Consider the following 23,132-nt stretch of genomic DNA (forward strand, 5'->3'; position numbering starts at 1 on the left):
CAGTGGTGAGGAAGCGGTTCCAAGAGCGAGAAGTTGAAGATCCCAAGTGCTGAAAATTTTCAGCAAGGTACCATCAAGGTATATTCTACACTTCTTGATTTTATATTGCTTGTTTGGCTTGGATTCAGTCATGGGTAGTAATATGAAGGTTGATTTTGAGAAGTTTGATGGCAAAGAGAATTTTTTTATGTGGAAAATCTGGGTGGAGGATCTTCTGGTGCAAGCAGATCTGGATCAGGCTTTGGATGAGAAGCCTGAGGGAATGACAGATAGACAGTGGGCATCGTTGGAGAAGAAAGCATGCTCGATGATCAGAGGATGTTTGGCGGATGCGGCATTGTATTCGGTGCTGAAAGAAAAGACCCCGAAGGGCCTTCGGTCGAAGTTGCACACCATATATATGGGGAAGAATATGTGCAACAAGCTAATGCTGAAGAAGAGGTTGTACAATCTTCGGATGCAGGGGGATCTGATGTGATTGGCCACATTCAGAGGTTCGACCAGTTGTGCACGGAGTTGATGAATATCGGGGTAAAGCTAGATGAGGAGGACAAGTCTCTGTTGCTTTTGTGTTCGCTGCCAGGATCATATGACTCTTTGGTGACTACACCGCTCTACGGCAAGGAGACTCTGAAATATGAGGACATGGTCTCGGTGCTGAGGTCTAATGAATAAAGAAAAAGTTTACCAGAGATCGGGCTCCCCAGGAGGGTTTGGTAGTTGGGGAGAGGATAGGTAGAGGCAGAGGCAGAAGCAAGTCCAGGGGGTGGTCCAAGTCCAGGAAGGAAAAGAAAGAGATGAAATGCTTCAAGTGCAACGTGTTCGGGCACTTCAAGCGAGAATGTCCACTATGGAAGAGCAAGAAGGGAGAAAGTAGTGGCTCAGAATCAGTGAGTGTAGTTGCTGGGCAGCAGGTGGAGGATGATCTACTTGTGGTATCAGATAATCACAGGCATTACACAGAGGAGTGGACACTAGACTCTGCGTGCTCACATCACTACACACCACACAGGTCTTGGTTTGCGACATACACCAAGACAGATGAGGGATCAGTGACTCTAGGTGACAATCATCCTTGCAAGGTGGCTGGGATAGGGACAGTCAAGGTGAGGATGTTTGATGGGATTGTGAGGACATTGACAAATGTAAAGCACGTCCCGGAGCTGGAAAAGAATCTGGTGTCACTAGGCTACTTGGAGCGCAGTGGATACAGCTTCAGCAGTAGGGCTAGAAGCAGAGTACTGAACATCTCCAATGGAGCTATGGTAGTGATGAGAGGCAGGAGGTTGGACAATAACCTCTATCGCATGGAGGGATCTGTGGTGATCGGAGAGTCTGATGCAGCAGCTGCAGCACAGGACCAGTAGGGGGCTTACAGGATGTGGCACTATCGCCTAGGCCACATGGGTGACAAGGGGCTGAGGGAGTTGAGCAGGAGAGGACTCATCTCTGATCTGGAGGATGGTGCTATAGGGGAGATCTGTGAGCCTTGCCAGATGGAAAAGCAGAGGAGAGTTCAGTTCAACATCAGTACAACCCGTAGTGTAGCCCCTCTGGATTTAGTACACACGGATGTGTGGGGATCAGCCCCAGTTTCAGCTAGGAATGGGGCCAGATACTTCATGACCCTGATTGATAATTTCTCAAGAAAACTATGAATTTACTTCATGAGAGAGAAGTCTGAGGTCTTCATCAAGTTCAAGATCTGGAGAGCTGAGGTGGAGAAAGAGCAGGGGAGGAGCGTGAAGTGTTTGAGGTCAGACAATGGTAGAGAGTACACCAGCAGAGAATTCCAGGATTACTGTGAGGAGTGTAGGATCAGGAGACACTTCTCAGTTAAGGAGACTCCACAGTAGAATGGGGTGGTCGAGAGGATGAACAGAACACTTCTGAAACAGGCACGATGCATGAGGCTGCAGGCAGGGCTTCCAAAGGAGTTCTGGGTTGACACAATTGACGTAGCGGGTTACTTGGTCAATCAGTCACCTCACACCAGGTTGGATGGCAGACTTCCAGAGGAGGTGTGGTCTGGGAGGACAGTTGGGCTGGGCCATCTATGGGTATTTGGGTGCACGGCCTATATGCACATTGGAGCTGGTGAGCGGAGCAAGCTAGATGCCAGATCATGCAAGATGGTGTTTCTAGGCTATCCGTGAGGAGTCAAGGGATACAGACTGTGGGATCTCTTGAAAAAGAAGGTCACCATTAGTCGGGATGTGACTTTTGATGAGAAGTCAGTCCTACAGAGGCGAGCAGGCATGGAAGAGCAGCAGGAGGTCCAGTAGGGCACTACTGGACAGCTTACCTCTTTGATTTTGCCTCTTGTAGGTACTACTAGAGGATATGACATTCAGGTGGAGAACCTACCTAAGGTGTCTCCACAGGTGGAGAGGACTCGGATGGATGATCGAGGCGGAGAGGTCTAACAGGAGTGAGCTGGACCGAGGACTGATATCGGTGTTGCCCTACATAAGCCCAAGAGGACCATCAGGCAACCGGACCGATATGGCTTCAAGGAGATGCTGTCATATGCCCTGGTGACAGTGAATAGAGACCCATATATGTATCAGGAGGCTATTGAGAGCCAGGACAGAGAGCGGTGGATCCAGGCAATGTCCGAGGAGATGCAGTCTCTCTACTAGAACCAGACGTGGCAATTGGTATAGTTGCCACAGGGGAAGAGGCCCATTGGCTGCAAATGGGTCTACAGTCGCAAGGAAAGGCCTTCAGAGCAGAGAGGTATCAGATTCAAGTAGAGGTTAGTGGCCAAGGGATACTCCCAGAAGGAAGGCATCGACTTCAGCAAGGTCTTCTCTCCCATCGTCAGACATACTTCCATCAGAGTGTTGCTGAGCATTGTACCAGCTCAGGATTTAGAGCTGGAGCAGATGGATGTCAAGACGGCGTTCCTCCATGGGCATTTGGAGGAGGGGATTTACCTGGAGCAGCCACCCAGTTTCAGGGATCCAGGATCAGAGGAAAAAGTTTGTTTGTTGCAGAAGTCGCTGCACGGGCTGAAGCAGTCGCCGAGGCAATGGTACAAGTGGTTCGACTCCTATGTGCGCAGTATTGGACTTTTCAGGTGTGAGTTTGATCCCTGTGTTTATGTTCAGTCTCTTGAGGATGGTTCTAGGATGTTCCTACTCTTGTATGTGGATGACATGCTTATAGCATGCAAGAGTAGGAAGGTTGTGCAGGATCTGAAGGTATCCTTATCACGGGAGTTTGAGATGAAGGATTTGGGCCCTGCAAGGAAGATCCTAGGCATGGAGATTTTCAGAGACCGAGCTCAGAGGGTGCTGCATCTATCTCAGGGGTGCTACATACAGAAGGTCTTAGAGAGGTTCGAGATGAAGGGAGCAAAGCCGACGGAGCTGCCACTTGCCGGTCACTTCAGACTCTCGAAGACCATGGCACCACAGACTGAGGTGGAGGCTCAGGAGATGGAGACGGTTCCTTATGCTTCAGGAGTTGGGAGCTTGATGTATGCGATGGTCTGTTGTAGGCCAGACATCGCTCATGCAGTAAGTCAGGTTAGCACGTTCATGGCGCAGCCTGGCAGGGAGCACTAGAGAGCTCTGAAGTGGATATTCAGATACTTGACGGGTTCAGTTGGAGTTGGCATCTGCTACAGATAGCGAGGAGGTGCAGTGGGATACTCTGACATGTCCAGGGAGGCTCAGGGGCTGATTGGCGGTTATGTAGATGCAGACTTCGGTGGAGATGTGGATACCCAGAGGTCTACGACAAGCTTCATCTTTAGCCTGTATGGAGGTCCTATTTCTTGGAGATCGTATCTGCAGCCTATCACGGCCCTATCTACTATAGAGGCAGAATACATCGGGCTGACAGAAGTAGTTAAGGAGGCAATTTGACTGAAGGGTTTGTTGACGGAGATGGGCCTTACTCAGGAGGCCATTAGAGTGCACTGTGACAGCCAGAGTGCACTTCTATTAGCACAGAACTTAGTCTATCATGCAAGGACAAAGCACATCGACATTCGGTATCATCAGATCAGGGAGCTTGTGGAGGATGGCGAGGTGGAGTTGGTAAAGGTACACACCAAGGAGAATCCAGCTGATGCACTTACGAAGGTACTTCCACGGGACAGCTTTCAGAGATGTGTTGAGCTGATGCGGCTGATGGACAGAGTGGAGCTGGTTGAGGCCTTGGGATACTAAGGTGGAGATTGTTGTGATCTAGGTGGTGTGCCCAAGGCCCAGGAGACCAAGGCTAAGGCCAAGGTCCATCATTCATGAGGGCTTCATGGAGGCTCTAGGGCTAGTTGGGCCCTAGGTTGAAAGGCTGTGGGCCTTTCGGGTTCTTGAGGTCTAGGTTATGTGGGCCTCAAGGGACCAACTCTTTATGGGCCAGGTCTGGACCCAAAATAAGTGAGATTAGGTCGAGTCATGGGTGTACATGGGCTTGGGTTAACTTAATCTCCCATAGAGTTGGTCAAGGGAGTTTTGGGTTTGGGTCACTTGACCCTGTGTTTATATATACATGTACTGTATAGGTTTGATTAAGCCAAGAGAATACAAAACTCTTTCTCCCAAGTCTCTCTCTCTCTTCTCCCTCTCTCTCCAGATATTCTCCATGCCCCAGGAGCAAGAAACCCTAGGGTTTCTTGCCGCCAGATCCCAAAAAGGCAGGAAAAGCATGGGGAGGCGCTAGGCTACCCCTTTGTGCTGCCAACCACTTTTCTCTCTCCCTCTCTTGTAGTCACCCAAACATCAGATCCAGGACTTGGAATCTCTTGAGAAGAGGTTGGTACAAGTTTCTCTTAGATCTGAAGTTGATCTGTGGTCGTTTGAGGCGTGGGTGAGATCTCCATCAACAGATCTACAGGAAAGGCTGCAGCAGGACAGATCTGCAAGGTCTGTCTCCATCTACCTTCTACCCTATCTAGAACATCCCGATTCAAGATCTATAAATTGGAAGACCTCGATCCAGGCCTGATCTAGTTGGGTACTAGATTTTAGATTTTTTAGAGGTGATTTCAGAGGCATTCTTCATCTGGAATGAAAGGCTAACGAAGAAGACAGCAACCAGGCTGATTTCGTCAAGGGCCTTCGATTGAGTTCAGAAGTCTCCAGATTTATTCGTTGCTTGTTTCGCTGCACCCAAGGTCTGTGGGAGGAGCCAGAATCATGCTCCAACAGTTATAAATCTATTATAACAGAATTCTGCTGTTGCTGAATTTTAGATGAAAGATAATATGAATTAAAAATTTATTTTAAACCTATTTTAATAGAATTTTAATTTTATTATTTTTTTTATGAAGTAAAGATTATCTCAAATTTAAATTGGATCTATTTTGATAGATATTTAGGACTAAATCCTATCATAATTTAGCACTGCATAAAAATAGATTTTATTAGAAATTAATTCCTTATGCATTCATATTTACATCTAATTATTTTTTTATTTGATATCAAATCTAAAATTAATATTTTATAATCAGTATAAGATAAGTTTTAGATTTGATAAGATATATATGATACATCAAATCTAATTGGATTAGATAAAGAACATAATTGATAAGATCAAGGATATATTCAAAACATAAAATAGTTTTGTCAATAATTGCATGTTGATGTAATATATATGAAATTAAATTTTAGATCTTAGTAGTCTCGTAATCAGATTGATGAGATCACTAGACCATTCGATCATAAGAGATTAAAGAGATTAATCTCTCTTTTGCCTATTCGATGGGTTCTCTTATGATATGTAGGGGTGCCGTTGTGATTCAGTTTCATTAAAAAAAAAGTGAACAAACTTTTATATATTATTTTGATCATAAATATATTTAGATTAGATCTAAAATAATTTATAATTTATAATAATAGGATAAAATTTAGATATAAAATTATTTTAGATCTGAATTATATGTTATATATGATGTAATTGGTATTGATCTAAAAGTTATCATGATACATGAGATGTATGAATGAAGTTTAGATCATACCTATGTATGTTTAATTATTAAATATATTATAAAAATTTATTTTCATGTGCTGAAATATATGATATGCTTCACTTAAAATTTTTATAAAATAGTTCTACAAACTGAAACACACATTTCACACACTTAATTTTGAATTAAGCTTGAATGATGTAGAATTGAGAATTAAAGATCATTAAGATACCACGTAATATGATGAGAAAAGGGTTAGCATGAATCAGATCCTTTTAATGGATTAGACCTAGGGTTAGGAACACATATGGATCAAGTAGAGAAATTAATTAAATCTAATCAAGTGTTGAATTAGATTAGGTCAGTATTTCTCTAAATCAATCTCAGTAGTTGAAGTTTGATCAAGTCCATATATTTGACCCTAATAAATGGACTATGATCATGGCTTCATGGTTGAGCTCGAATCTTCTAATGTGCCAAATCAAAATTAATTAACCAGTTGGTGTCTAAGATAAGTTTGGCAGATTCGATCAAGTAATTTTTAATTGGGAGCTATTCACCTAGATGCATCTACGGTAAGTTAAGGACAGATCCCTCCTGCTGATCTCACTTACCTGGCCAACATGGTAGATTATGTTTTGATTAGGTCACTAGTAGATTCATGCAGATCCATGCCATTAAGGTGAATCAGTGTGACTGATTTAGGTGTCTTTAGACCAGCTTATGTTTAATCCTTTACATGACTTGGTGAAGTTAGTGGAATGATTTGCAGCTTGCAGGTTGACTTCTTCTCTTATTTTCAAGTCAATAAAATCAAATTCTTTAAATTATTAGGTTCATAAAGTGATAAAGTTATGAGATAACTTGGTCATTACCTCCCATTAGGGTGTGTGATAATGAGTCCAATATTCCAAATAGGTATTGGAGACGCCACACGCCTGGTGTCTATTACGTATTGAAATTATCATTCATCATATGACCATCATGATGTACCTTTAGATCAATGCTCAGGTTGGCCGAGCCACACTCGGGCCTGGACATCTGTTTATTAGATGCACTTGATGTATCATGTTAATAGTTGGACCTAATCAGGATTTTAAGTGGAGGTGCCACATGCCTGCTGAAGGGAAGTCTGGGGCAAAACCCAATGCTAGAAGTTGTTTGGAGAAACAATTGGTTATGAACCTACCCATGAATGTACTAAGATTGGCCAAGCCACACTCGGGCCTGAATGCAGTCCTTATGGATTCTAGTACCCGCTAAAAAATTAATATAATTCTTCGAGTTGGAGGTAGAGGCTACCAATTCGCAAAAAATAGTGGGAGGACCTTTAGACTAAAGTCCATATCCTCAAGATTAAATAAATAATTCATATACTAATAGGTTAATATTTTTTTCTTTCAGTTATGGCCAACACATTATCCCTTCATTCACTGTTGGATAGCGACAAGCTCACCAGACCCAACTTCGATAGCTGGTATCGAAAGTTGAAGATCGTGTTGGAGCATGAGAGGATTATGTATGTCCTTACGGATCAGACACCTGAATAACCTGCAGCCAATGCTCCTCATGCTACGAGAGATACTTATATGAAGTGGCTCAATGATCACATGACTGTGCGTTACATAATGAGGGCAGCTATGAATGATGAACTTAGTCGTAAGTTTGAGGATGCGCAGCCTGAGGAGATGATTCAAATGTTGAATGAGTCCTTCGACATTCTTGAGGATGCAGAGAGACATAAAACCTCCTATGCAGTGTTCAATGCCCATATGTGAGAGAAAGCTTCAGTCATCGATCATGTACTATACATGATTGAGCAGATTGAATGCCTTAGCAAATTTGGCTTTCTGTTGCATGAACAGTTAGACAAAGATGCTATTTTCAATTCACTACCAAAATCCTACCTATCCTTTCTCAGTCATTATAGAATGATGAAGCCTGCAGTAAACTATCATAGTTTGCTAGGGTTACTACAGCTTTTGAGAAGGATCACCAGCTTCAAAAGGAGCCAGTGAATTTAGTGGGAGGTTCATCTGTAGGGCGTCGATCCTCTAAGAGAAGAAAGAAGAAAAAGGTGCAAAAATCCTATGCCACCGATCCCGAGCAGAGCAAACCATCAAAAGTTGACAAGAGCCAGGCAGAGTGCTTCTTCTGTAAGAAGCTGGGTCAGTGAAAAAGAAATTGTCCTACTTATATAGCCACCCTTGACCCAAACGGGCCTAAGAATAAGAGAAAGAGGCAAGTGGTTGTTTCATAAGGTATTTATATGATAACACCTTGTAATTTCTCTATTTGTGATACTACTATCTGGGTATTAGATACCAAAAGTCTTATTAATATATGCAATTCATTGCAAGGACTGCAGGTAAGTAAAAAATTTTGAGAGGATGAGCGATTCCTTAACGTTGGAGATAGAAGCCTTGTTTCAGTTCTGATCTTGAAAACTTTGCAGCTTGCCTTTGAGTCCAGTAGTGTCATGTTAGATGATTATCATTATTTCCCCTCTTTTATGATGAATGTCATCTCTGTAGGCCTTTTGGCCAAACTTGGTTACAAATTTATAATAAAGGATGATTTTTATGATATCATTATGAATGATACTACAATTATGCATGGATAATTAAAATATAGCATATACATAATATCACGGCCTATTAGTATAATGTACACACCTAGTAAATGCCCCAAAATAGATAATGTCAGTGAATCCTACCTTTGGCATTGTAGGCTTGGTCATGTGAACAAAAATAAGATTGACAGGTTGATCAAAGAATGTATCCTTGAGATAGATGATTGTGAATCATTGCCTACCTGTGAATCTTATCTACTTGGTAAGATAACTAAGTCACCTTTTAAAGAAAAAGATGAAAGAGCCAGTGATATCCTAGGTCTAATATATACTGATGTATGTAGGCCTAAGAACATAAGTGCTAGAGGAGGATAGTACTACTTCATTATATTTACAGATGACCTATTGAAGTATGGGTATGTCTATCTTATGAAGCATAAGCCAGAATCATTTGAAATATTCAAATGATTTCATACTGAAGTAGAGAAACAAACTGAAAAGAGTATTAAGATCCTTCGATCAGACCAAGGAGGTGAATACCTCACCAGTAAGTTTCTGACATATCTGGAAGAGAATGGGATTCTCTCACAATGGATCCCTCCTGGAACACCACAACATAATGATGTGTCTAAGAGGAGAAATCGAACCTTGTTAGATATGGTCCGATCTATGATGAACTTTTCCAGTCTGCCAATATCTTTTTGGGGATATGCTCTAGAGACTGCCTGCTATATTTTGAGTAAGGTGCCCAACAAGTCTGTTGATAAAACTCCATATGAGATATGAACTGGATGTAAGCCAGTGCTCTCACATCTTAGGATCTGGGGGTGTCCAGTTTATGTCAGGCATTTGAAGGCAGATAAGCTTGGATCAAAGATCGATAGATGCTTGTTCGTAGGGTACCCAAAGAAAATTAAAGGGTACTACTTTTACCTTACTGCAGAATAAAAGGTGTTTGTCAGTAGTCGGACAGTCTTTTTGGAAAAGAAGTTCCTTGGTGAAGGAGCTAATGCCTGTAAAATTGAACTTGATGAAGTTCATGAGGTGGAAGGACCGACACATACAGAATTGGGTTCGATTGGTGAATCGAATCTGGAGCTAGTAGAGGCACCATTAAGGAGATCCGATAGAGTACCACATCAGTCGGATAGATACTATAATTTTCTGGTCTGGGATGGTGATCCTATTAAACTTGATGAGAATGATGAGGATCCGATCACCTATATGGAGGTCATGCAAAAGCCTGACTCCCAAAAATAGCTTAAGGCCATGAAGTTCGAGATGGAGTCCATGGAGATCAATAGTGTCTGGACACTAGTTGATCCATTCGAAGGGATAAAACCCATAGGGTGTAAATGGATTTTCAAGAGAAAAAGAAGAGCGGATGGGAAGGTAGAGACCTATAAAGTCCGTCTAGTTGCAAAGGGTTACCGTCAGCATTATGGTATTGACTATGACGAGATGTTCTCTCCTATGGCAATGCTCAAGTCCATCCGGATTATGCTTGCTGTCGCTGCACACTTAGATTATGAGATCTGATAGATGGATGTCAAAACTGCTTTTCTTAATGAAAAACTGAAAGAAAAGGTGTATATGATAAACCTGAAGGGTTCACATCTACAGACGAGTCGAAAGTGTGCAAGCTAAAAAGGTCAATTTATGAACTTAAGTAGGCATCGAGGAGTTGGAACATGTATTTTAATAAAGTAATCAAAACGTATGGCTTCGCTAGGAATGGAGAAGAGCCTTGCGTCTACAAATGGGCTTGTAATTCTGTGGTCATTTTTTTTGTGCTGTATGTGGATGACATATTATTACTAGGAAATAACATCCCGACTTTGTAGAGTATGAAGCTATGGTTATCATCATAGTTCTCCACGAAGGACTTGGGAGAAGCATCCTACATCCTAGGGATGAAGATCTATAGGGATAGATCTAAAAGGATGCTTGGATTGTCCCAATCTACATACATTGACACCTTGTTGAAGCAGTTCAATATGGATAATTCTAAGAAAGACTATCTTATGATAGGCCATGGAATTACTCTTTTCAAGAAAGATTGTCCGACAACTTCTAAGGAGAGAGAGCGCATGAGTAGAATACCATATGCTTCGACAATGGGATCTATCATGTATGCTATGACATGTACAAGGCTGGATGTGGCCTATTCACTAGGGATAGTGAGTAGGTACCAGTCAGATTTGGGTGAGAAGCATTGGAAGATTACAAAAGCAATTCTTAAGTATTTGAGAAATACTAAAGACCAATGGCTTATCTATGGAGACTTTGATCTGAAACTTGTAGGGTATACTGATTTCAATTTTCAGTCAGATTGTGATGACAGTAGAAGCATGTCAGGCTATGTATTTAGCTTGAATGAAGGAGTTATTTACTGAAAAAATTTCAAGCAACATACTATGATCGATTCTGTATACGAAGCGGAATACATTACTGCATCGGATGCTGCAAAGGAGGTGGTGTGGTTGCAAAAGTTCATTATCAAACTGGGAGTTGTACCTTTCATTGATGGTCCTGTCCTGCTGTATTATGACAGCTCCAGTGCCATAGCTCAGATGAAAGAATTTAAGTCACACCATCACACTAAACATGTTTTGCACCGCTATCACCTAGTGCAAGAGATCGTGAACCAAGATAACGTCGAGCTTTAGAAGATCGACGGAAAGGAGAACCTAGCCGACCCCTTTACTAAAGCTCTCAGAATCAAAGAGTTTGATGACTTCAAATGGAAGATGGGTATAAGATACTGCCCCGATTAGTTTTAGTCCAAGTGGGAGTTGTTGAAAATTGTGTCCTAACATCAATCGTGTGACGATTGAGTTCATCCTTGTATATGAATTATTGATTATTGAATAATAATTATTCTGATATTATTTATCACAAAGTGACATCTTGCTTCAACTCTTATACTGTGATGAAGTCCCTAGAACTATGCTAGTGTATGATAAAGAGAGGATTTATTGTGTAGTTCTTAAACAAGTTCGTGACTAAATGATACATCATTACGGGATGATGACGTTTATCGAGTCAAGGTCGTTGTGTGCCATATGGGTTGGTTGTCCTCTTAACCAAAGAGTGTGCTGATATTGGTAAGGCATATAGGTAAGATGTAAGGATACATCGTCACAAAATAAGTGACTAACCTGCTGAGTATTCTGCTGTCAAGAGCTGCTCGCAAAATACATAGGTATAAATGTCCTTCAAACCTGAGATCACCATAGTGACTTGCAAGCAACTCACTATGCTTTGGTCCCAAACTACTTGGATTATTTAATGCAGTGATGGAAAGCTACTGGGTACAGTCAAGTACTTATGAAGTCTGTGTGGATCAAGATGGGATTGATCCCTCCAGATTATTGGAGTTGATGTATCGCTGTATTTTAATTTAGTAAAGCCTTAGCCAGGATAATCTATGAGATGGATTTAAAAGGTTGAAATACAATATGGATGAAGCAATCTCGATTCATAATTAACCTGAGACCATCCTAGAGCATCCAGGGTCAAAAGGATGAATTATGCGGTAACCATGAGTATGGGTTTTGAAATATTTTTTTGCGATAATTCAATCTATCTGGATATCAAGAACCATTGCTAGATGGTATCTTGATTAGTGCAAGAATTGGTTCTTGTGCTACCGACTTAGTGTTTGAACCTATGGAGTCACGCACACAAGTCAGACAAAGTAGGAAGGAATTGACCTATGTTTATATATCCAATTTGGAAGTACTTGACTTGATTAAATATATAAGCTAACTTGATTGAGAATTGAGTTATGGGTCAAATGGGATTGAAGAGTTAACTATGTCTAGCTAGCACTACACATGAGGTTCAGGTTCAATCCCGGGGATGAACAATTTCTATCTATGATCCATGGAACATATGAAATATTAGATTTAAATACTAATTAATTTTAGATTAGATCTGAATTAATTAGACTTAAATAGGTTCAAAATTTAAGTTAGACTTGGTATAAAAGTCTTAAAGAGTTTAGGATTGACAATCTTTCGAAATTATTTCGAACCAATTTCGAATCGGATTCAAATCGAATCTGTTTTGGATGAGATATGAGTATTCCTACTTGCACTGGGAATACCCACTCATGAAGCATGACCAAAAATTAGTTTGGTGCTTATTTAGGGCATCCCAAGTGGGTGTGGGAGTAGGTGCAAAGTGGATATCATAAGTGATGTCAATTATATCTCATATAGGAGTCCTTCTTTCATGAGTATTGGACCAATTCAAATTAGATTTGAATAAAGAGTCCTCGTCTCATTAGATCATGAGAATCATCTATAAATAGAGAATGTCTCTACCTATGGATTAAAGAAGAGAATAGAATAGCAAATAAATCAAATTGAGAGAAGAGAAAAAGAGAGAGAGACAGGCATGTGAAGAGAGAGGTCCTTCATCTTCTACATCTCTCCCTTTGTTGCCGCCTCCTCTCCTTGGACATAGATCCTTCTTGGGCATCCTATCTACTGGTGTGAGATGTCACATCATCACATCTCATCTCTAGATTGATTGTGTATGCGAAGCCAATTGGAATGGAGTTCATCTTGCTTTTCTGCGATGTCTGACGTGCATGCAAAGTAGAGGGTCTACATATCCAGGCCTTCGTGAAGGTTTTCATCAGATAATTTAAAATTTGATCTCTGGTTCTACTGCAATTCAGGTAAGAATTTGATCCTTAAATAAGTACAATATTAAAAAAAATTTTTAGATACAACCTGAGCATTCTGGAGGAAAACTGTTTCCTCCACTTCACAAGGTGCTTGTAGAAAAAGGAAGAGATCAACTGTTGAAATTGTTCATAGATTAGCATCTCCAAGCCCCTGATCTACGCCAGTCTTCACGTGAATTTTTCTATAGAGGCTAGACTACTTTGTGTGGCTATGAGTGACCTGAGAAATATCCTCTCCAACCATTGGATTAGAGAATATTAAGATCAAAATTTGTTTGGTAATGATCTCTAACCTATTTTGATTCCTATGATAGATCTAATAGTTAGATCTAGAATTTCAGCATCGATGAGATTGATGTGATCTTTATTTTTAGATCTAAAGTATATATTTTTTATATCAAAGATCTTGATGTGGTAGTGTAAGATTAGATCTTATACATATGATTAGGATTAAATTATTTAATTTATTATTTTTACTGTATAAAATTTTAAAATTGCATGTACTGCATTATCGCATTTTTTTTAACTGATATCAAAGCCAGGTTGTTTTGATATGAATTAATATGACTTTAGATCTAATTTTTTATTATTAGATCTAATTATTTATGATTTATATTAGATCTAAATTAGTTTATTTTTATATCTGATTATTATTTATTTAGATTAGATATTTTGAGTAGTAAAGTACTCAGATTGGGTGATCACCAGGCCATTCAGTCATAGGAGTAGGTAAGGTTTCATGACCTTCTCCTCCCATTCAATGGGGTGCTCTTCATGACGTGTAGGGGTGCCATTGTGAGATCTCATGAAGAAGAAAGCGAAAAGAGAAAATTTACTTTCTTGTAAAATCTTAGATCTTAAAATCCTAGGTGTTGTTGTATGTGATGTAAGTTACAAAGATGGTTAGTTACATCTAATCTTATTTAATCAAAATTATTTTGATTTAAAATTATTAAAATATAAATTTGATCTAAAAAATTTTATGATCTGATGTAAAAAATTTACATAAAAAATTATTTTCAAAATCTTAACTATGTTGATGCAAAATTTAATTGAGAATTAAGTATTAAGCTGATTGGATCTAGAATTGTGATTTAGATCTAATGACATTGCATAAAATATGGGGCATGGGTTAGCTCAAATCAGATCCTCTTTAATTGGGTAGACCTAAGGTTAGAATCAAAGAATTGATTGACCATATAGAAATATTGATTAAGTCTAACCAGATGTTGAATTAGATTAATCAGAATTTCTCTAGCACAATAGTTGTACATGGTCAAGTTTATATCTTTGATTAGACCAAACGGATCTTGATTGTGGCTCAGTGGTTGAACCCGAATCATTAGGTTGGTCAAATTGAAATTAGTTAATCAATTGGTATCTAAGGTAAGTTTGCCATTTCGATCTGTGGTTTTTAATTGGGAGCGTCTTACTTGGCCATTTCGATGGTATCTAAGGCAAGCTTAGCAGACCCTCCCATCGATCTCGCTTATCTGGTCAATTTGATAAACTAAATTTTGATTAGATCGCTAAGTGATTCAAGTTAGCCCATGCCATTAAGATTGATCAGTGTGACTGATCTAGATGCTAGTTCAATTAGCATGACCTAACCCGATTCAGTGACTTGGTGAAGTCAGTGGGAGGATTGTGGTCTATTGATTGATCTTTTCTTTCCTTCTCTCTAAATCGATTAAACCCTCTAAATTATTAGGTCCCTAAAATGAGTTAGTTATGGTGATAACTAGATCATAGCCTTCCATTAAGGTAAGTGATAATGGATTCATTATTTCTGATTGACATTGCAAGCGCCATCCATCTGGTGTTCTTTTTGAATGATGGAATTATCATTCATCATATGATGACTCTATTAAACTATCTGATGATGGTTGGGTTGACCAAGCCATCTTTGGGCCTGATCACTCATTAGGTAGAATCACTGAGTAGGTTCATGTTAATAATTTGACCTAATCAAAACTTTTAGTAGAGGCCCATCACCTACTAAAATAAAATTTAGGACTAAATTAAATACTAGAAGTTGTTTGAAGAAATAATTGATTAAGAACCTACCCATAGGTGCATATGGGTTGACCGAGCCATCCTCGGACCTATATGTAGTCTATGTGGATTCTAGTATCTGCTAAAGAATTAAGATAATTCCTCAAATTAAAGGTAGAGTCTACCAATTCGTATAAAAAAGTAGAAGAATCTTTAGACTAAAGTCCAAATCTTTAGAATTAATAAATTCATATACTAATTAGGCTTTGTATTTTCCTTGTGTATGTAGATATGGCCTCAAACTTGTCGCTCCAATCACTATTGGATAGTGAGAAGCTTACTAGATCAAATTTTGATAATTAGTATCGAGAGTTAAAGATTGTCCTAGAGCACGAGTGGATCCTTTATGTGATAATGAATCCAACACCGAGGAGCCTACTCCTGCCCGAGATGCAGTTTGAGATACTTATTTGAAGAGGCTCAATGATCGTACTACTGTTCGTTGCATCATGTGGGCCTCCATGAACGACGAGTTCAGTTGAAAGTTTGAAGAAGCTCAGCCAAAGGAAATACTTCAAGTGTTGAAAAATTCTTTTGGTACTTCTGATGATGTTGAGCGGCACAAGACTAGTTGTGCTATTTTCAATGCTCAGATGAGGGAGGGTGTATCTGTTACCGATCATGTATTGTACATGATCGAGCAGATTGAAAAATTGAGCAAACTCAACTTTTCATTGCATGAACAACTGGGGAAGGATGCGATCCTGAACTCTCTACCCAAGTCCTACCTGTCGTTCCTCAGTCATTTCAGAATGATGAATCCGATAGTCAACTACCACGGTCTGTTGGGGTTGCCACAGACTTTTGAGAAAGATCATCAGCTCCATATGGAGACAGTGAATCTAGTGAGAGGATCTTCTTCGGGTAGTCATCGTCCCTTTAAGAAAGAGAAAAAGAAGAAGAATAAGGTACCTGGTGCAGGGAGTCAGTCCTAGAAATCCAAGTTCAAGGCTGATCAAAGTTAGATAGAGTGCTTCTTTTGCAAGAAGTAAGGTCACTAGAAGAGGAACTATCCTCAGTATATCGCTTTTCTTGACCCGAACAGGCCAAAAAAGAAGAAGCAATCAATTGCTGGACAAGGTACTTATGTGATCAATCTTGTAACTTTTCCCTTATAGATACAATGACCTAGGTATTGGATACTGGAAGTCCTATTCATATTTGTAATTTATTGCAGGGTCTTTAAGTCACTAGGAGATTTAGAGAAGGCGACAGATTCCTGAATGTTGGAGATGGAAGATCAGTTCCAATTCTAGCTTTAGGAATCATCAAGCTTGTATTCGAGTCTCAGTATATTGTTCTTAATGAGTGTCATTATTATCCTAGTTTTTTTTTAAATATTATTTTTGTAGACCTTTTGGCCAATTTCAATTATGAAATATCAATAAAAAAAAATTTTTGTGATATCATTTTGAATGGTGTTACAATTTTATGTCGATAGTTGAACAATGGTATCTATGTTGTATCTAGAAGTAATATAATGTACATTTCAAATAAACACCCTAGAATAGATGATGTGATAGATGCCTACCTTTGGTATTGTAGGCTAGGTCATATCAACAAGAACAGGATGATCAGGTTAGCTCAAGAAAAAATTCGTAATAAAGACGATTATGAATCGTTACCTACTTATGAGTTTTATTTGCTTGGAAAGATAACCAAGTCACCTTTTACTGAAAAAGATGAACGAGCCAATGATGTGCTGGGTCTGATACATACTGATATATGTGGACCCATGAGCACATGTGCCAGAGGAGGGTATAGCTACTTCATTACATTCACAGATGACCTATCTAGGTATGGTTATATCTACTTGATGAAATATAAGTCTGAATCGTTTGAAATATTCAAATGGTTCCATAATGAAGTAGAGAAATAAATTGAAAAAAGTATTAAAACTCTTCGATCTGATCAAGGAGGTGAATACCTTTCCAGTGAATTTTTGACATATATAGGAGAGAATGAGATCTCTCCCAATGGATCCCTCCAGGGACACCACAGCATAATAACGTCTTAGAAAGGAGGAATTGAATATTGTTGGATATGGTTTGGTTCATGATAGGGTTTGCAACTCTGCTGATCTTCTTTTGGGGATATGCACTTGAAACAACCTATCTTGTGCTCAATAATATTTCGAGCAAGTCAATTAGTAAGACACCATATGAGATATGGTCAGGACGTAGGCTGAATTTCTCTTACTTTAGGGTTCGGGGGTGTTCAGCTTATGTTAAACGATTACAAACTGACAAGCTCAATCCTAGATCTGATAAGTGTAATTTCGTAAGGTACCCTAAGGAAACGAGAGGATATTACTTTTAATTGCCTGCTGAACAAAAGGTGTTTGTTAGCAGTAAGGCACACTTTTTGAGAAAAGAATTCTTTAGTGAAGAAATAAGTGCCTCTAAAATCGAACTTGACAAAGTTCGATAGATAAAAGAATGGACACCAATGATTGAATCTAAACCGAATTTGATAAGATCAAATTTAGAGCCCAATGAATAAATATCCTTAAGGTGATCCGATAGAGTACCGCATCAGTCGGATAGATACCTAGGTTTCTTGATCCGAAATGGGGATCCTATCGAACTCGATGAGAATGATGAGGATCCGATCACCTACATAGATACCACGTAAAGGTCCAACTTTGATAAATGGCTTGAAGCCATGAGATCCAAAATGGAGTCCATAAAGATCAACGATGTATGGATATTAGTTGACCCATCTGAAGGGGTTAAACTCATAGGGTGTAAGTGGGTCTTCAAGAAGAAGAGGGGTACAGATGGGAAGGTGGAGACCTATAAAGCCTGTTTGGTTGTCAAAGATTATCGTCAGCATTATGGTATTGACCATGATGAGATATTTTTTTTTGTGGTAATGTTCAAATCCATTCAGATCATGCTTGCGATAGCAGCATACTTGGACTATGAAGTCTGACAAATAGATGTGAAAATAGCTTTCTTAAATGGAGAGCTGAACGAAGAGGTGTATATGATACGAGTTGAAGGGTTCATATCCATAAATGAGTCTAAGGTGTGCAATCTTCAGAGATCCATTTATGGATTGAAGCAAGCATCTCGGAGTTGGAACATACATTTTGATAAGGTGATTAGAATGTATGGCTTTGTTAGGAATGAAGAGGAATCCTACATATATAAGTGAGCAAATGGTTCAATAATTATATTTCTTATGTTGTATGTGGATGACATTCTCTTAATAAAAAATGATGTCCCTGCATTACAGAGAATAAAAGTTTGGCTGTCATCACAATTCTCTATGAAGGATCTGGGAGAAGCAGCCTACATCCTAAGGATGAAGATCTATAGAGATAGATCTAAGAGATTGCTTGGACTCTCTCAATCTATGTATATAGATACCATTCTAAAATGGTTCAGCATGAAAAATTCTAAAAAAAGCTATTGTTGGTGCAAAAATCTGCTTGCACTGGAGAAGCTGGAGTCGGGGAAGTCGCGGTCGCCACCGGGACCTGCAAAGGAAGTCTAAACCGGAGGTGGGGTTGCTCCAGCAAGACCCTCCGACGCTCAAGTCAGTTCTCTGCCTCAACAAGAATGGAGTGCTCGAACGGAGAATTTAGCAGAGTTTTGAGATAAGAAATGAGCTTATAAAATAACGTATCTGGGTCCCCCTTTTATAGGCGGAGGAAGCAACGGATTGATGGCGACGTTTGTAACCGTCTGGCAGCGGACTGCCCAGGGTCAGGCGGAGTTTGCTGCGAAGTGTAGTGGAACGGACCCATGGCTATCGCTGGGGCGTGCCACGTGGAGTCTGCCGCGTGAAGTGGGGCGACGTTTGTCGTCGTGACTTTCCAGTGGATGGGAGAATCGCGCAGTATCCGTTGCAGGAGGTGGAGCAGGATCGTGGCCGTTTATCGTGGCTGGTCAGGTAGTAATGGAGCCGCGTGGGATCCATCATAGGGAGTGGAGCAGTGCTGCGATCGTTACTGCGGCCTGTCAGGGAGTGGTGGAGCTGCGTGAAATCCGCCGCAGGAAATGTAGCAGAATCGTGGCCGTGATTGTGGCCTGGGAGTGCAGATCTGTCGGCTGAAGTTCGGCAGTGGTCGGAGTCCGGCCACCGTAGAGGTCCGGACGAAGACTGTCTGCAGTCGTTGGAATTGAGGATGGAGCCCGGCTCCCACAGGAGTCCGGGCGAAGTCTTCCTGCAATCAAGGTTAAAGGCGAAGTCCGGCTCCCGTCGGAGTCCGGACAAGGCTTACCAGCAGTTAACGTTGAGGACGGAGCCCGGCTCCCGTGGGAGTCCGGGCGGAGTCTGCTCACTGCTGAAGTTATCGATGGAGTCCGGCTCCCGTAGGAGTCCGGACGCAGTCTGTCTTACAGCCGTTGGAGTCGAGGACGAAGCTCGGCTCCCGTAGGAGTCCGAGCGAAGTTTTCCTGCAATCAAGGTTAAAGGCGAAGTCTGGCTCCCGTAGGAGTCCGGACGGGGCTTACCAGCAGTTGACGCTGAGGACGGAGCCCGGCTCCCGTAGGAGTCCGGGTGGAGCTGTCCTGTAGTCGATGTCGGCGGCGGAGCCCGGCTCCCGTAGGAGTCCGGGCGGAGTCTGCTTGCGACTGAAGTTGTTGGCGTCGAGGATGAAGCCCGGCTCCCATAAGAGTCCGGGCGGAGTCTCCCTACAATTAAAGTCAGAGGGGAGGTCCGGCTCCCGTAGGAGTCCGGACGAGGCCTACCAGTGGTTGATGCTGAGGACGGAGCCCGGCTCCCGTAGGAGTCCGGGCGGAGCTGTCCTGTAGTCGATGTCGGCGGTGGAGCCCGACTCCCGTAGGAGTCCGGGCGGAATCTGTTTGCGGCTGAAGTTGTTGGCGTCGAGGATGAAGCCCGGCTCCCATAAGAGTCCGGGCGGAGTCTCCCTGCAATTAAAGTCAGAGGAGAGGTCCGGCTCCCGTAGGAGTCCGGACGAGGCCTACCAGCGGTTGATGCTGAGGACGGAGCCCGGCTCCCGTAGGAGTCCGGGCGGAGCTGTCCTGTAGTCGACGTCGATGGCGGAGCCCGGCTCCCGTAGGAGTCCGGACGAAGTCTGCTCGTAGCTGTTGGAGTTGTCGGTGACGGAGCCCGGCTCCCGTAGGAGTCCGGGCGGAGTTGTCATATAGTCGATTCCACTGAGGACTTCGGCTGTGGGTATTTTATACCCAACACCAGTCCCCCTACTTCCGAGTTTGAATTTCAAACGAAGTACAGAGAGAGAGATGGGCACAGCCGAAACCGTCCCTTCGAATCCTGCGCAATGCCGCCTCCAGATATTTTGGCATTAAATGTGCGCGTGCCGGAGTCTTTTCGAATTGGAGCGGTACGAGGGGATGCTTCGAAATTTCTGCAGGTACACTGGCCTCGGTACGGTGCAATTATGATCCTGCCAACCATCAGCCGCTTTTAGCCGTCTGTCAGGGGGAGTGGGACATGTGTCCGATGCGGACTGGCCCGGGGGATTCGCGATCATTATGGCGTCGGATCCCAGGGTCTATTTAAACCCGTCCTCCCACCTTTAGGCGTCCTACTCCGTTCCTGAGTTCTCACTAGTGTCTGTCTTCTCTTCGAGAGCCCTGCTTCAGTGAGCGTCTTCTCGAGCCGTAGGCGCCTCCCATTTTTCGTCCCTCAGGTCCCTCAGAGTAATATAGGTTAGTGCCAACCTTCCTCTCACCGCCTAGGGGCTTCTTTTCTCATCATTACTTTTGTGCATCCCTCCGAGTTAGTCTTCGGTCTCTCGTTCCCCTTTCGGTCCGTCTTTTTAGGGTCCTTTAGATCCCCCCTTCGAAACTACTCAAAATGTCCTCTGGCTCTTCTGCTCCCAGCAGTTCCGAGAGTTCTTCTGCTTCAAACCCCCAGGTCCCTGTCTCTGTGGATGAACCCGCGTCTGGGGCTGGGCTTCGCTCGGTTTTCGCACCGAGCGTTATTCCATATTCCTTGACTTCGGAGGAACTCCTTCTGATAAGGGTTCAGTATGGAGTTCCTCTGGAGTATGACCTGGAGCTACCAGGCCCCTCTGACCGGGCCAGCACTCCCCCTCCCAGTCGCTTTTGTTTGTACCAGGAAGCATTCCGTGCCGGACTCCGGCTTCCGCTTCCTTCCTTTGTCGCTGCCCTCTTCTGCTTCTTGGACATCTCCCTCACTTCCGTGGCCCCAAATTCCTTTAGGTTTTTGATAGGGTTTCTCTCCCTCTGCCACGTAGTCGAGGTTCAGCCGTCTCTCTCCTTGTTTAGGCATTTTTATACCTTCAAACGCCATCCTTCGGCGAAGGACTGGTGGTACTTCTCCCCCCAGTTCGGTAAGAAGGGGTTGCTGAAAGGCGCCCCTTCTTCGATCCATAATTGGAAGGAGAAATACCTCTTCGTCCACTGCCCGACCCTGGAACTAGGCCTGCCCCCTTGGAGCTCTCTGAGGGATTCTGTCCGCCGGGCTCCCAGCCTGGGGGAGGACGACCTCCAGGCCGCCCAGAAGCTTCTAACTTATCCCGCTCCTTCCCTTCCTAATCTTCTGAGGGAGCAGCTTCTTTTCAACATCAGCCTGAGCCCCCAGGATCCAGCGAGTATTCATCTTATCTTTTCTTTTCTTGCCTTTCTCCTCTTCTTCTCTTTACCTCCTTTTCCTTCCCCTTCTCTTCTTTTTCTTTCTTTTTTTTCTTTTTTTTTTTTTTTTGACTCTTGATTGATCGGTGTTGCTTCTTTTTCCCCTTTTTCTTCTTTCTTTTTTTTTTTTTTTTTTTTTTAGGAATGGACGCCGAAGCAGCGTGGATGCTCGCCAGGGGTATGAGAGCTCAGAAGAGAAAGGGCGCGGTGGCCTCCGGATCGGCGAAGAGGGCCAGGGTGGAGGAGACGAGCTTGGCTGCGCCCGTCCAGGCGGCCCCGACCATCGATATTCCCTCAGATGCCGAGCCAGTGGCTCCCCGGGCCTCCTTGAGGAGCCCGCCGACTGGGGCCCCCGCTCTGGGGGTTCGCTCCACGGAGGCACCCACCGTGGGGAGGAGGAGGAAATCGGTGGCTCGTAGGGCGAGTAGCCACCGAGCTGCTGTAGACGAGTCCGTCTGCTCCGAGGAGGGATCGGAGAATCCCTTCAACGATAGGGACTTGATCAGGCGGTTGATCGACGGCTGCATCCTGTCCGACGTCGTGGAGAGGATCGACCGCGCCGATCCTGAGCAGCGGGCTTGGGACTCTTTGGGGTCCTTCCTCGAGGTAAATGGATCTTTATTTACACGGTCACTCGGCCTTTGTCATAATTCTCTATCCATCCTTGCAGATTGGGCACCAGCTCTTTGCCTATATCGAGGCGGTGAGCCGCATGAGGAGGGACATCCTCCAGGCGGAGGAACGCTGCCAAGCCGAGGTTGCCCGCCTCCAAGCGAAGTCGGCTGAAGTAGCCACCCTCCAGGAGGCCCTGGAAAGAGAGAAGCAAGCCCGGGAGGAGGAGAGGCAGATCTTGGAGGAGTCGGCGAGGAAGGCGGAGGCCGAGGTCGCCCATTTGGTCGAGCAAACTCCAGTCCTGGTCTCGGAGGCCAGGGCCCTTGCGGTGGAGGAATTCAAGGCCTCCACGGAGATGAGGGACCTGAATGTCCAGTTCGGCCAGGAGGCGTTCACCAAGGGGTTCGAGCTCTGCCAAGAGAAGGTGGCCAGCAAATTTCCCGAGCTTGACCTCGGCTTCTTTGAGGAGTCCGAAGACGAGGCCGGTCCCTCGTCTGCCGCCACCGTGGTCGCACCCCCCGCACCGAGTTCTCCACCTCCCGCCCCTGAGGTCTGAGACCTCTGATCTTGTGCCCTTATTTTGTCGTAATATTTCCTTTCTGTTTGTCTTCAAAATTATTCAATCAATAAAGTCAAATTTCTTGTTGTGGATGGCTTCTCCTTCCCCCTCCTCCTTCTTTC

The 23,132-nt window shown here is 42.9% G+C and overlaps 1 protein-coding gene across 1 annotated transcript in view; it reads left to right on the forward strand.

Moving 5' to 3' along the window:
* Positions 1-23,132, forward strand: part of LOC140855858 (uncharacterized) — a 194,218-nt gene that overhangs the window by 157,472 nt on the left and 13,614 nt on the right. Inside the window, exons 2-3 of the mRNA XM_073253039.1 lie at positions 22,218-22,445; positions 22,510-22,943. Coding sequence (XP_073109140.1) covers positions 22,218-22,445; positions 22,510-22,943 — 662 coding nt within the window. The remainder of the gene's footprint in view (positions 1-22,217; positions 22,446-22,509; positions 22,944-23,132) is intronic.

This window comes from Elaeis guineensis, chromosome 1 (genome assembly GCF_000442705.2).
Source record: "Elaeis guineensis isolate ETL-2024a chromosome 1, EG11, whole genome shotgun sequence".
NCBI lineage: Eukaryota > Viridiplantae > Streptophyta > Magnoliopsida > Arecales > Arecaceae > Elaeis > Elaeis guineensis.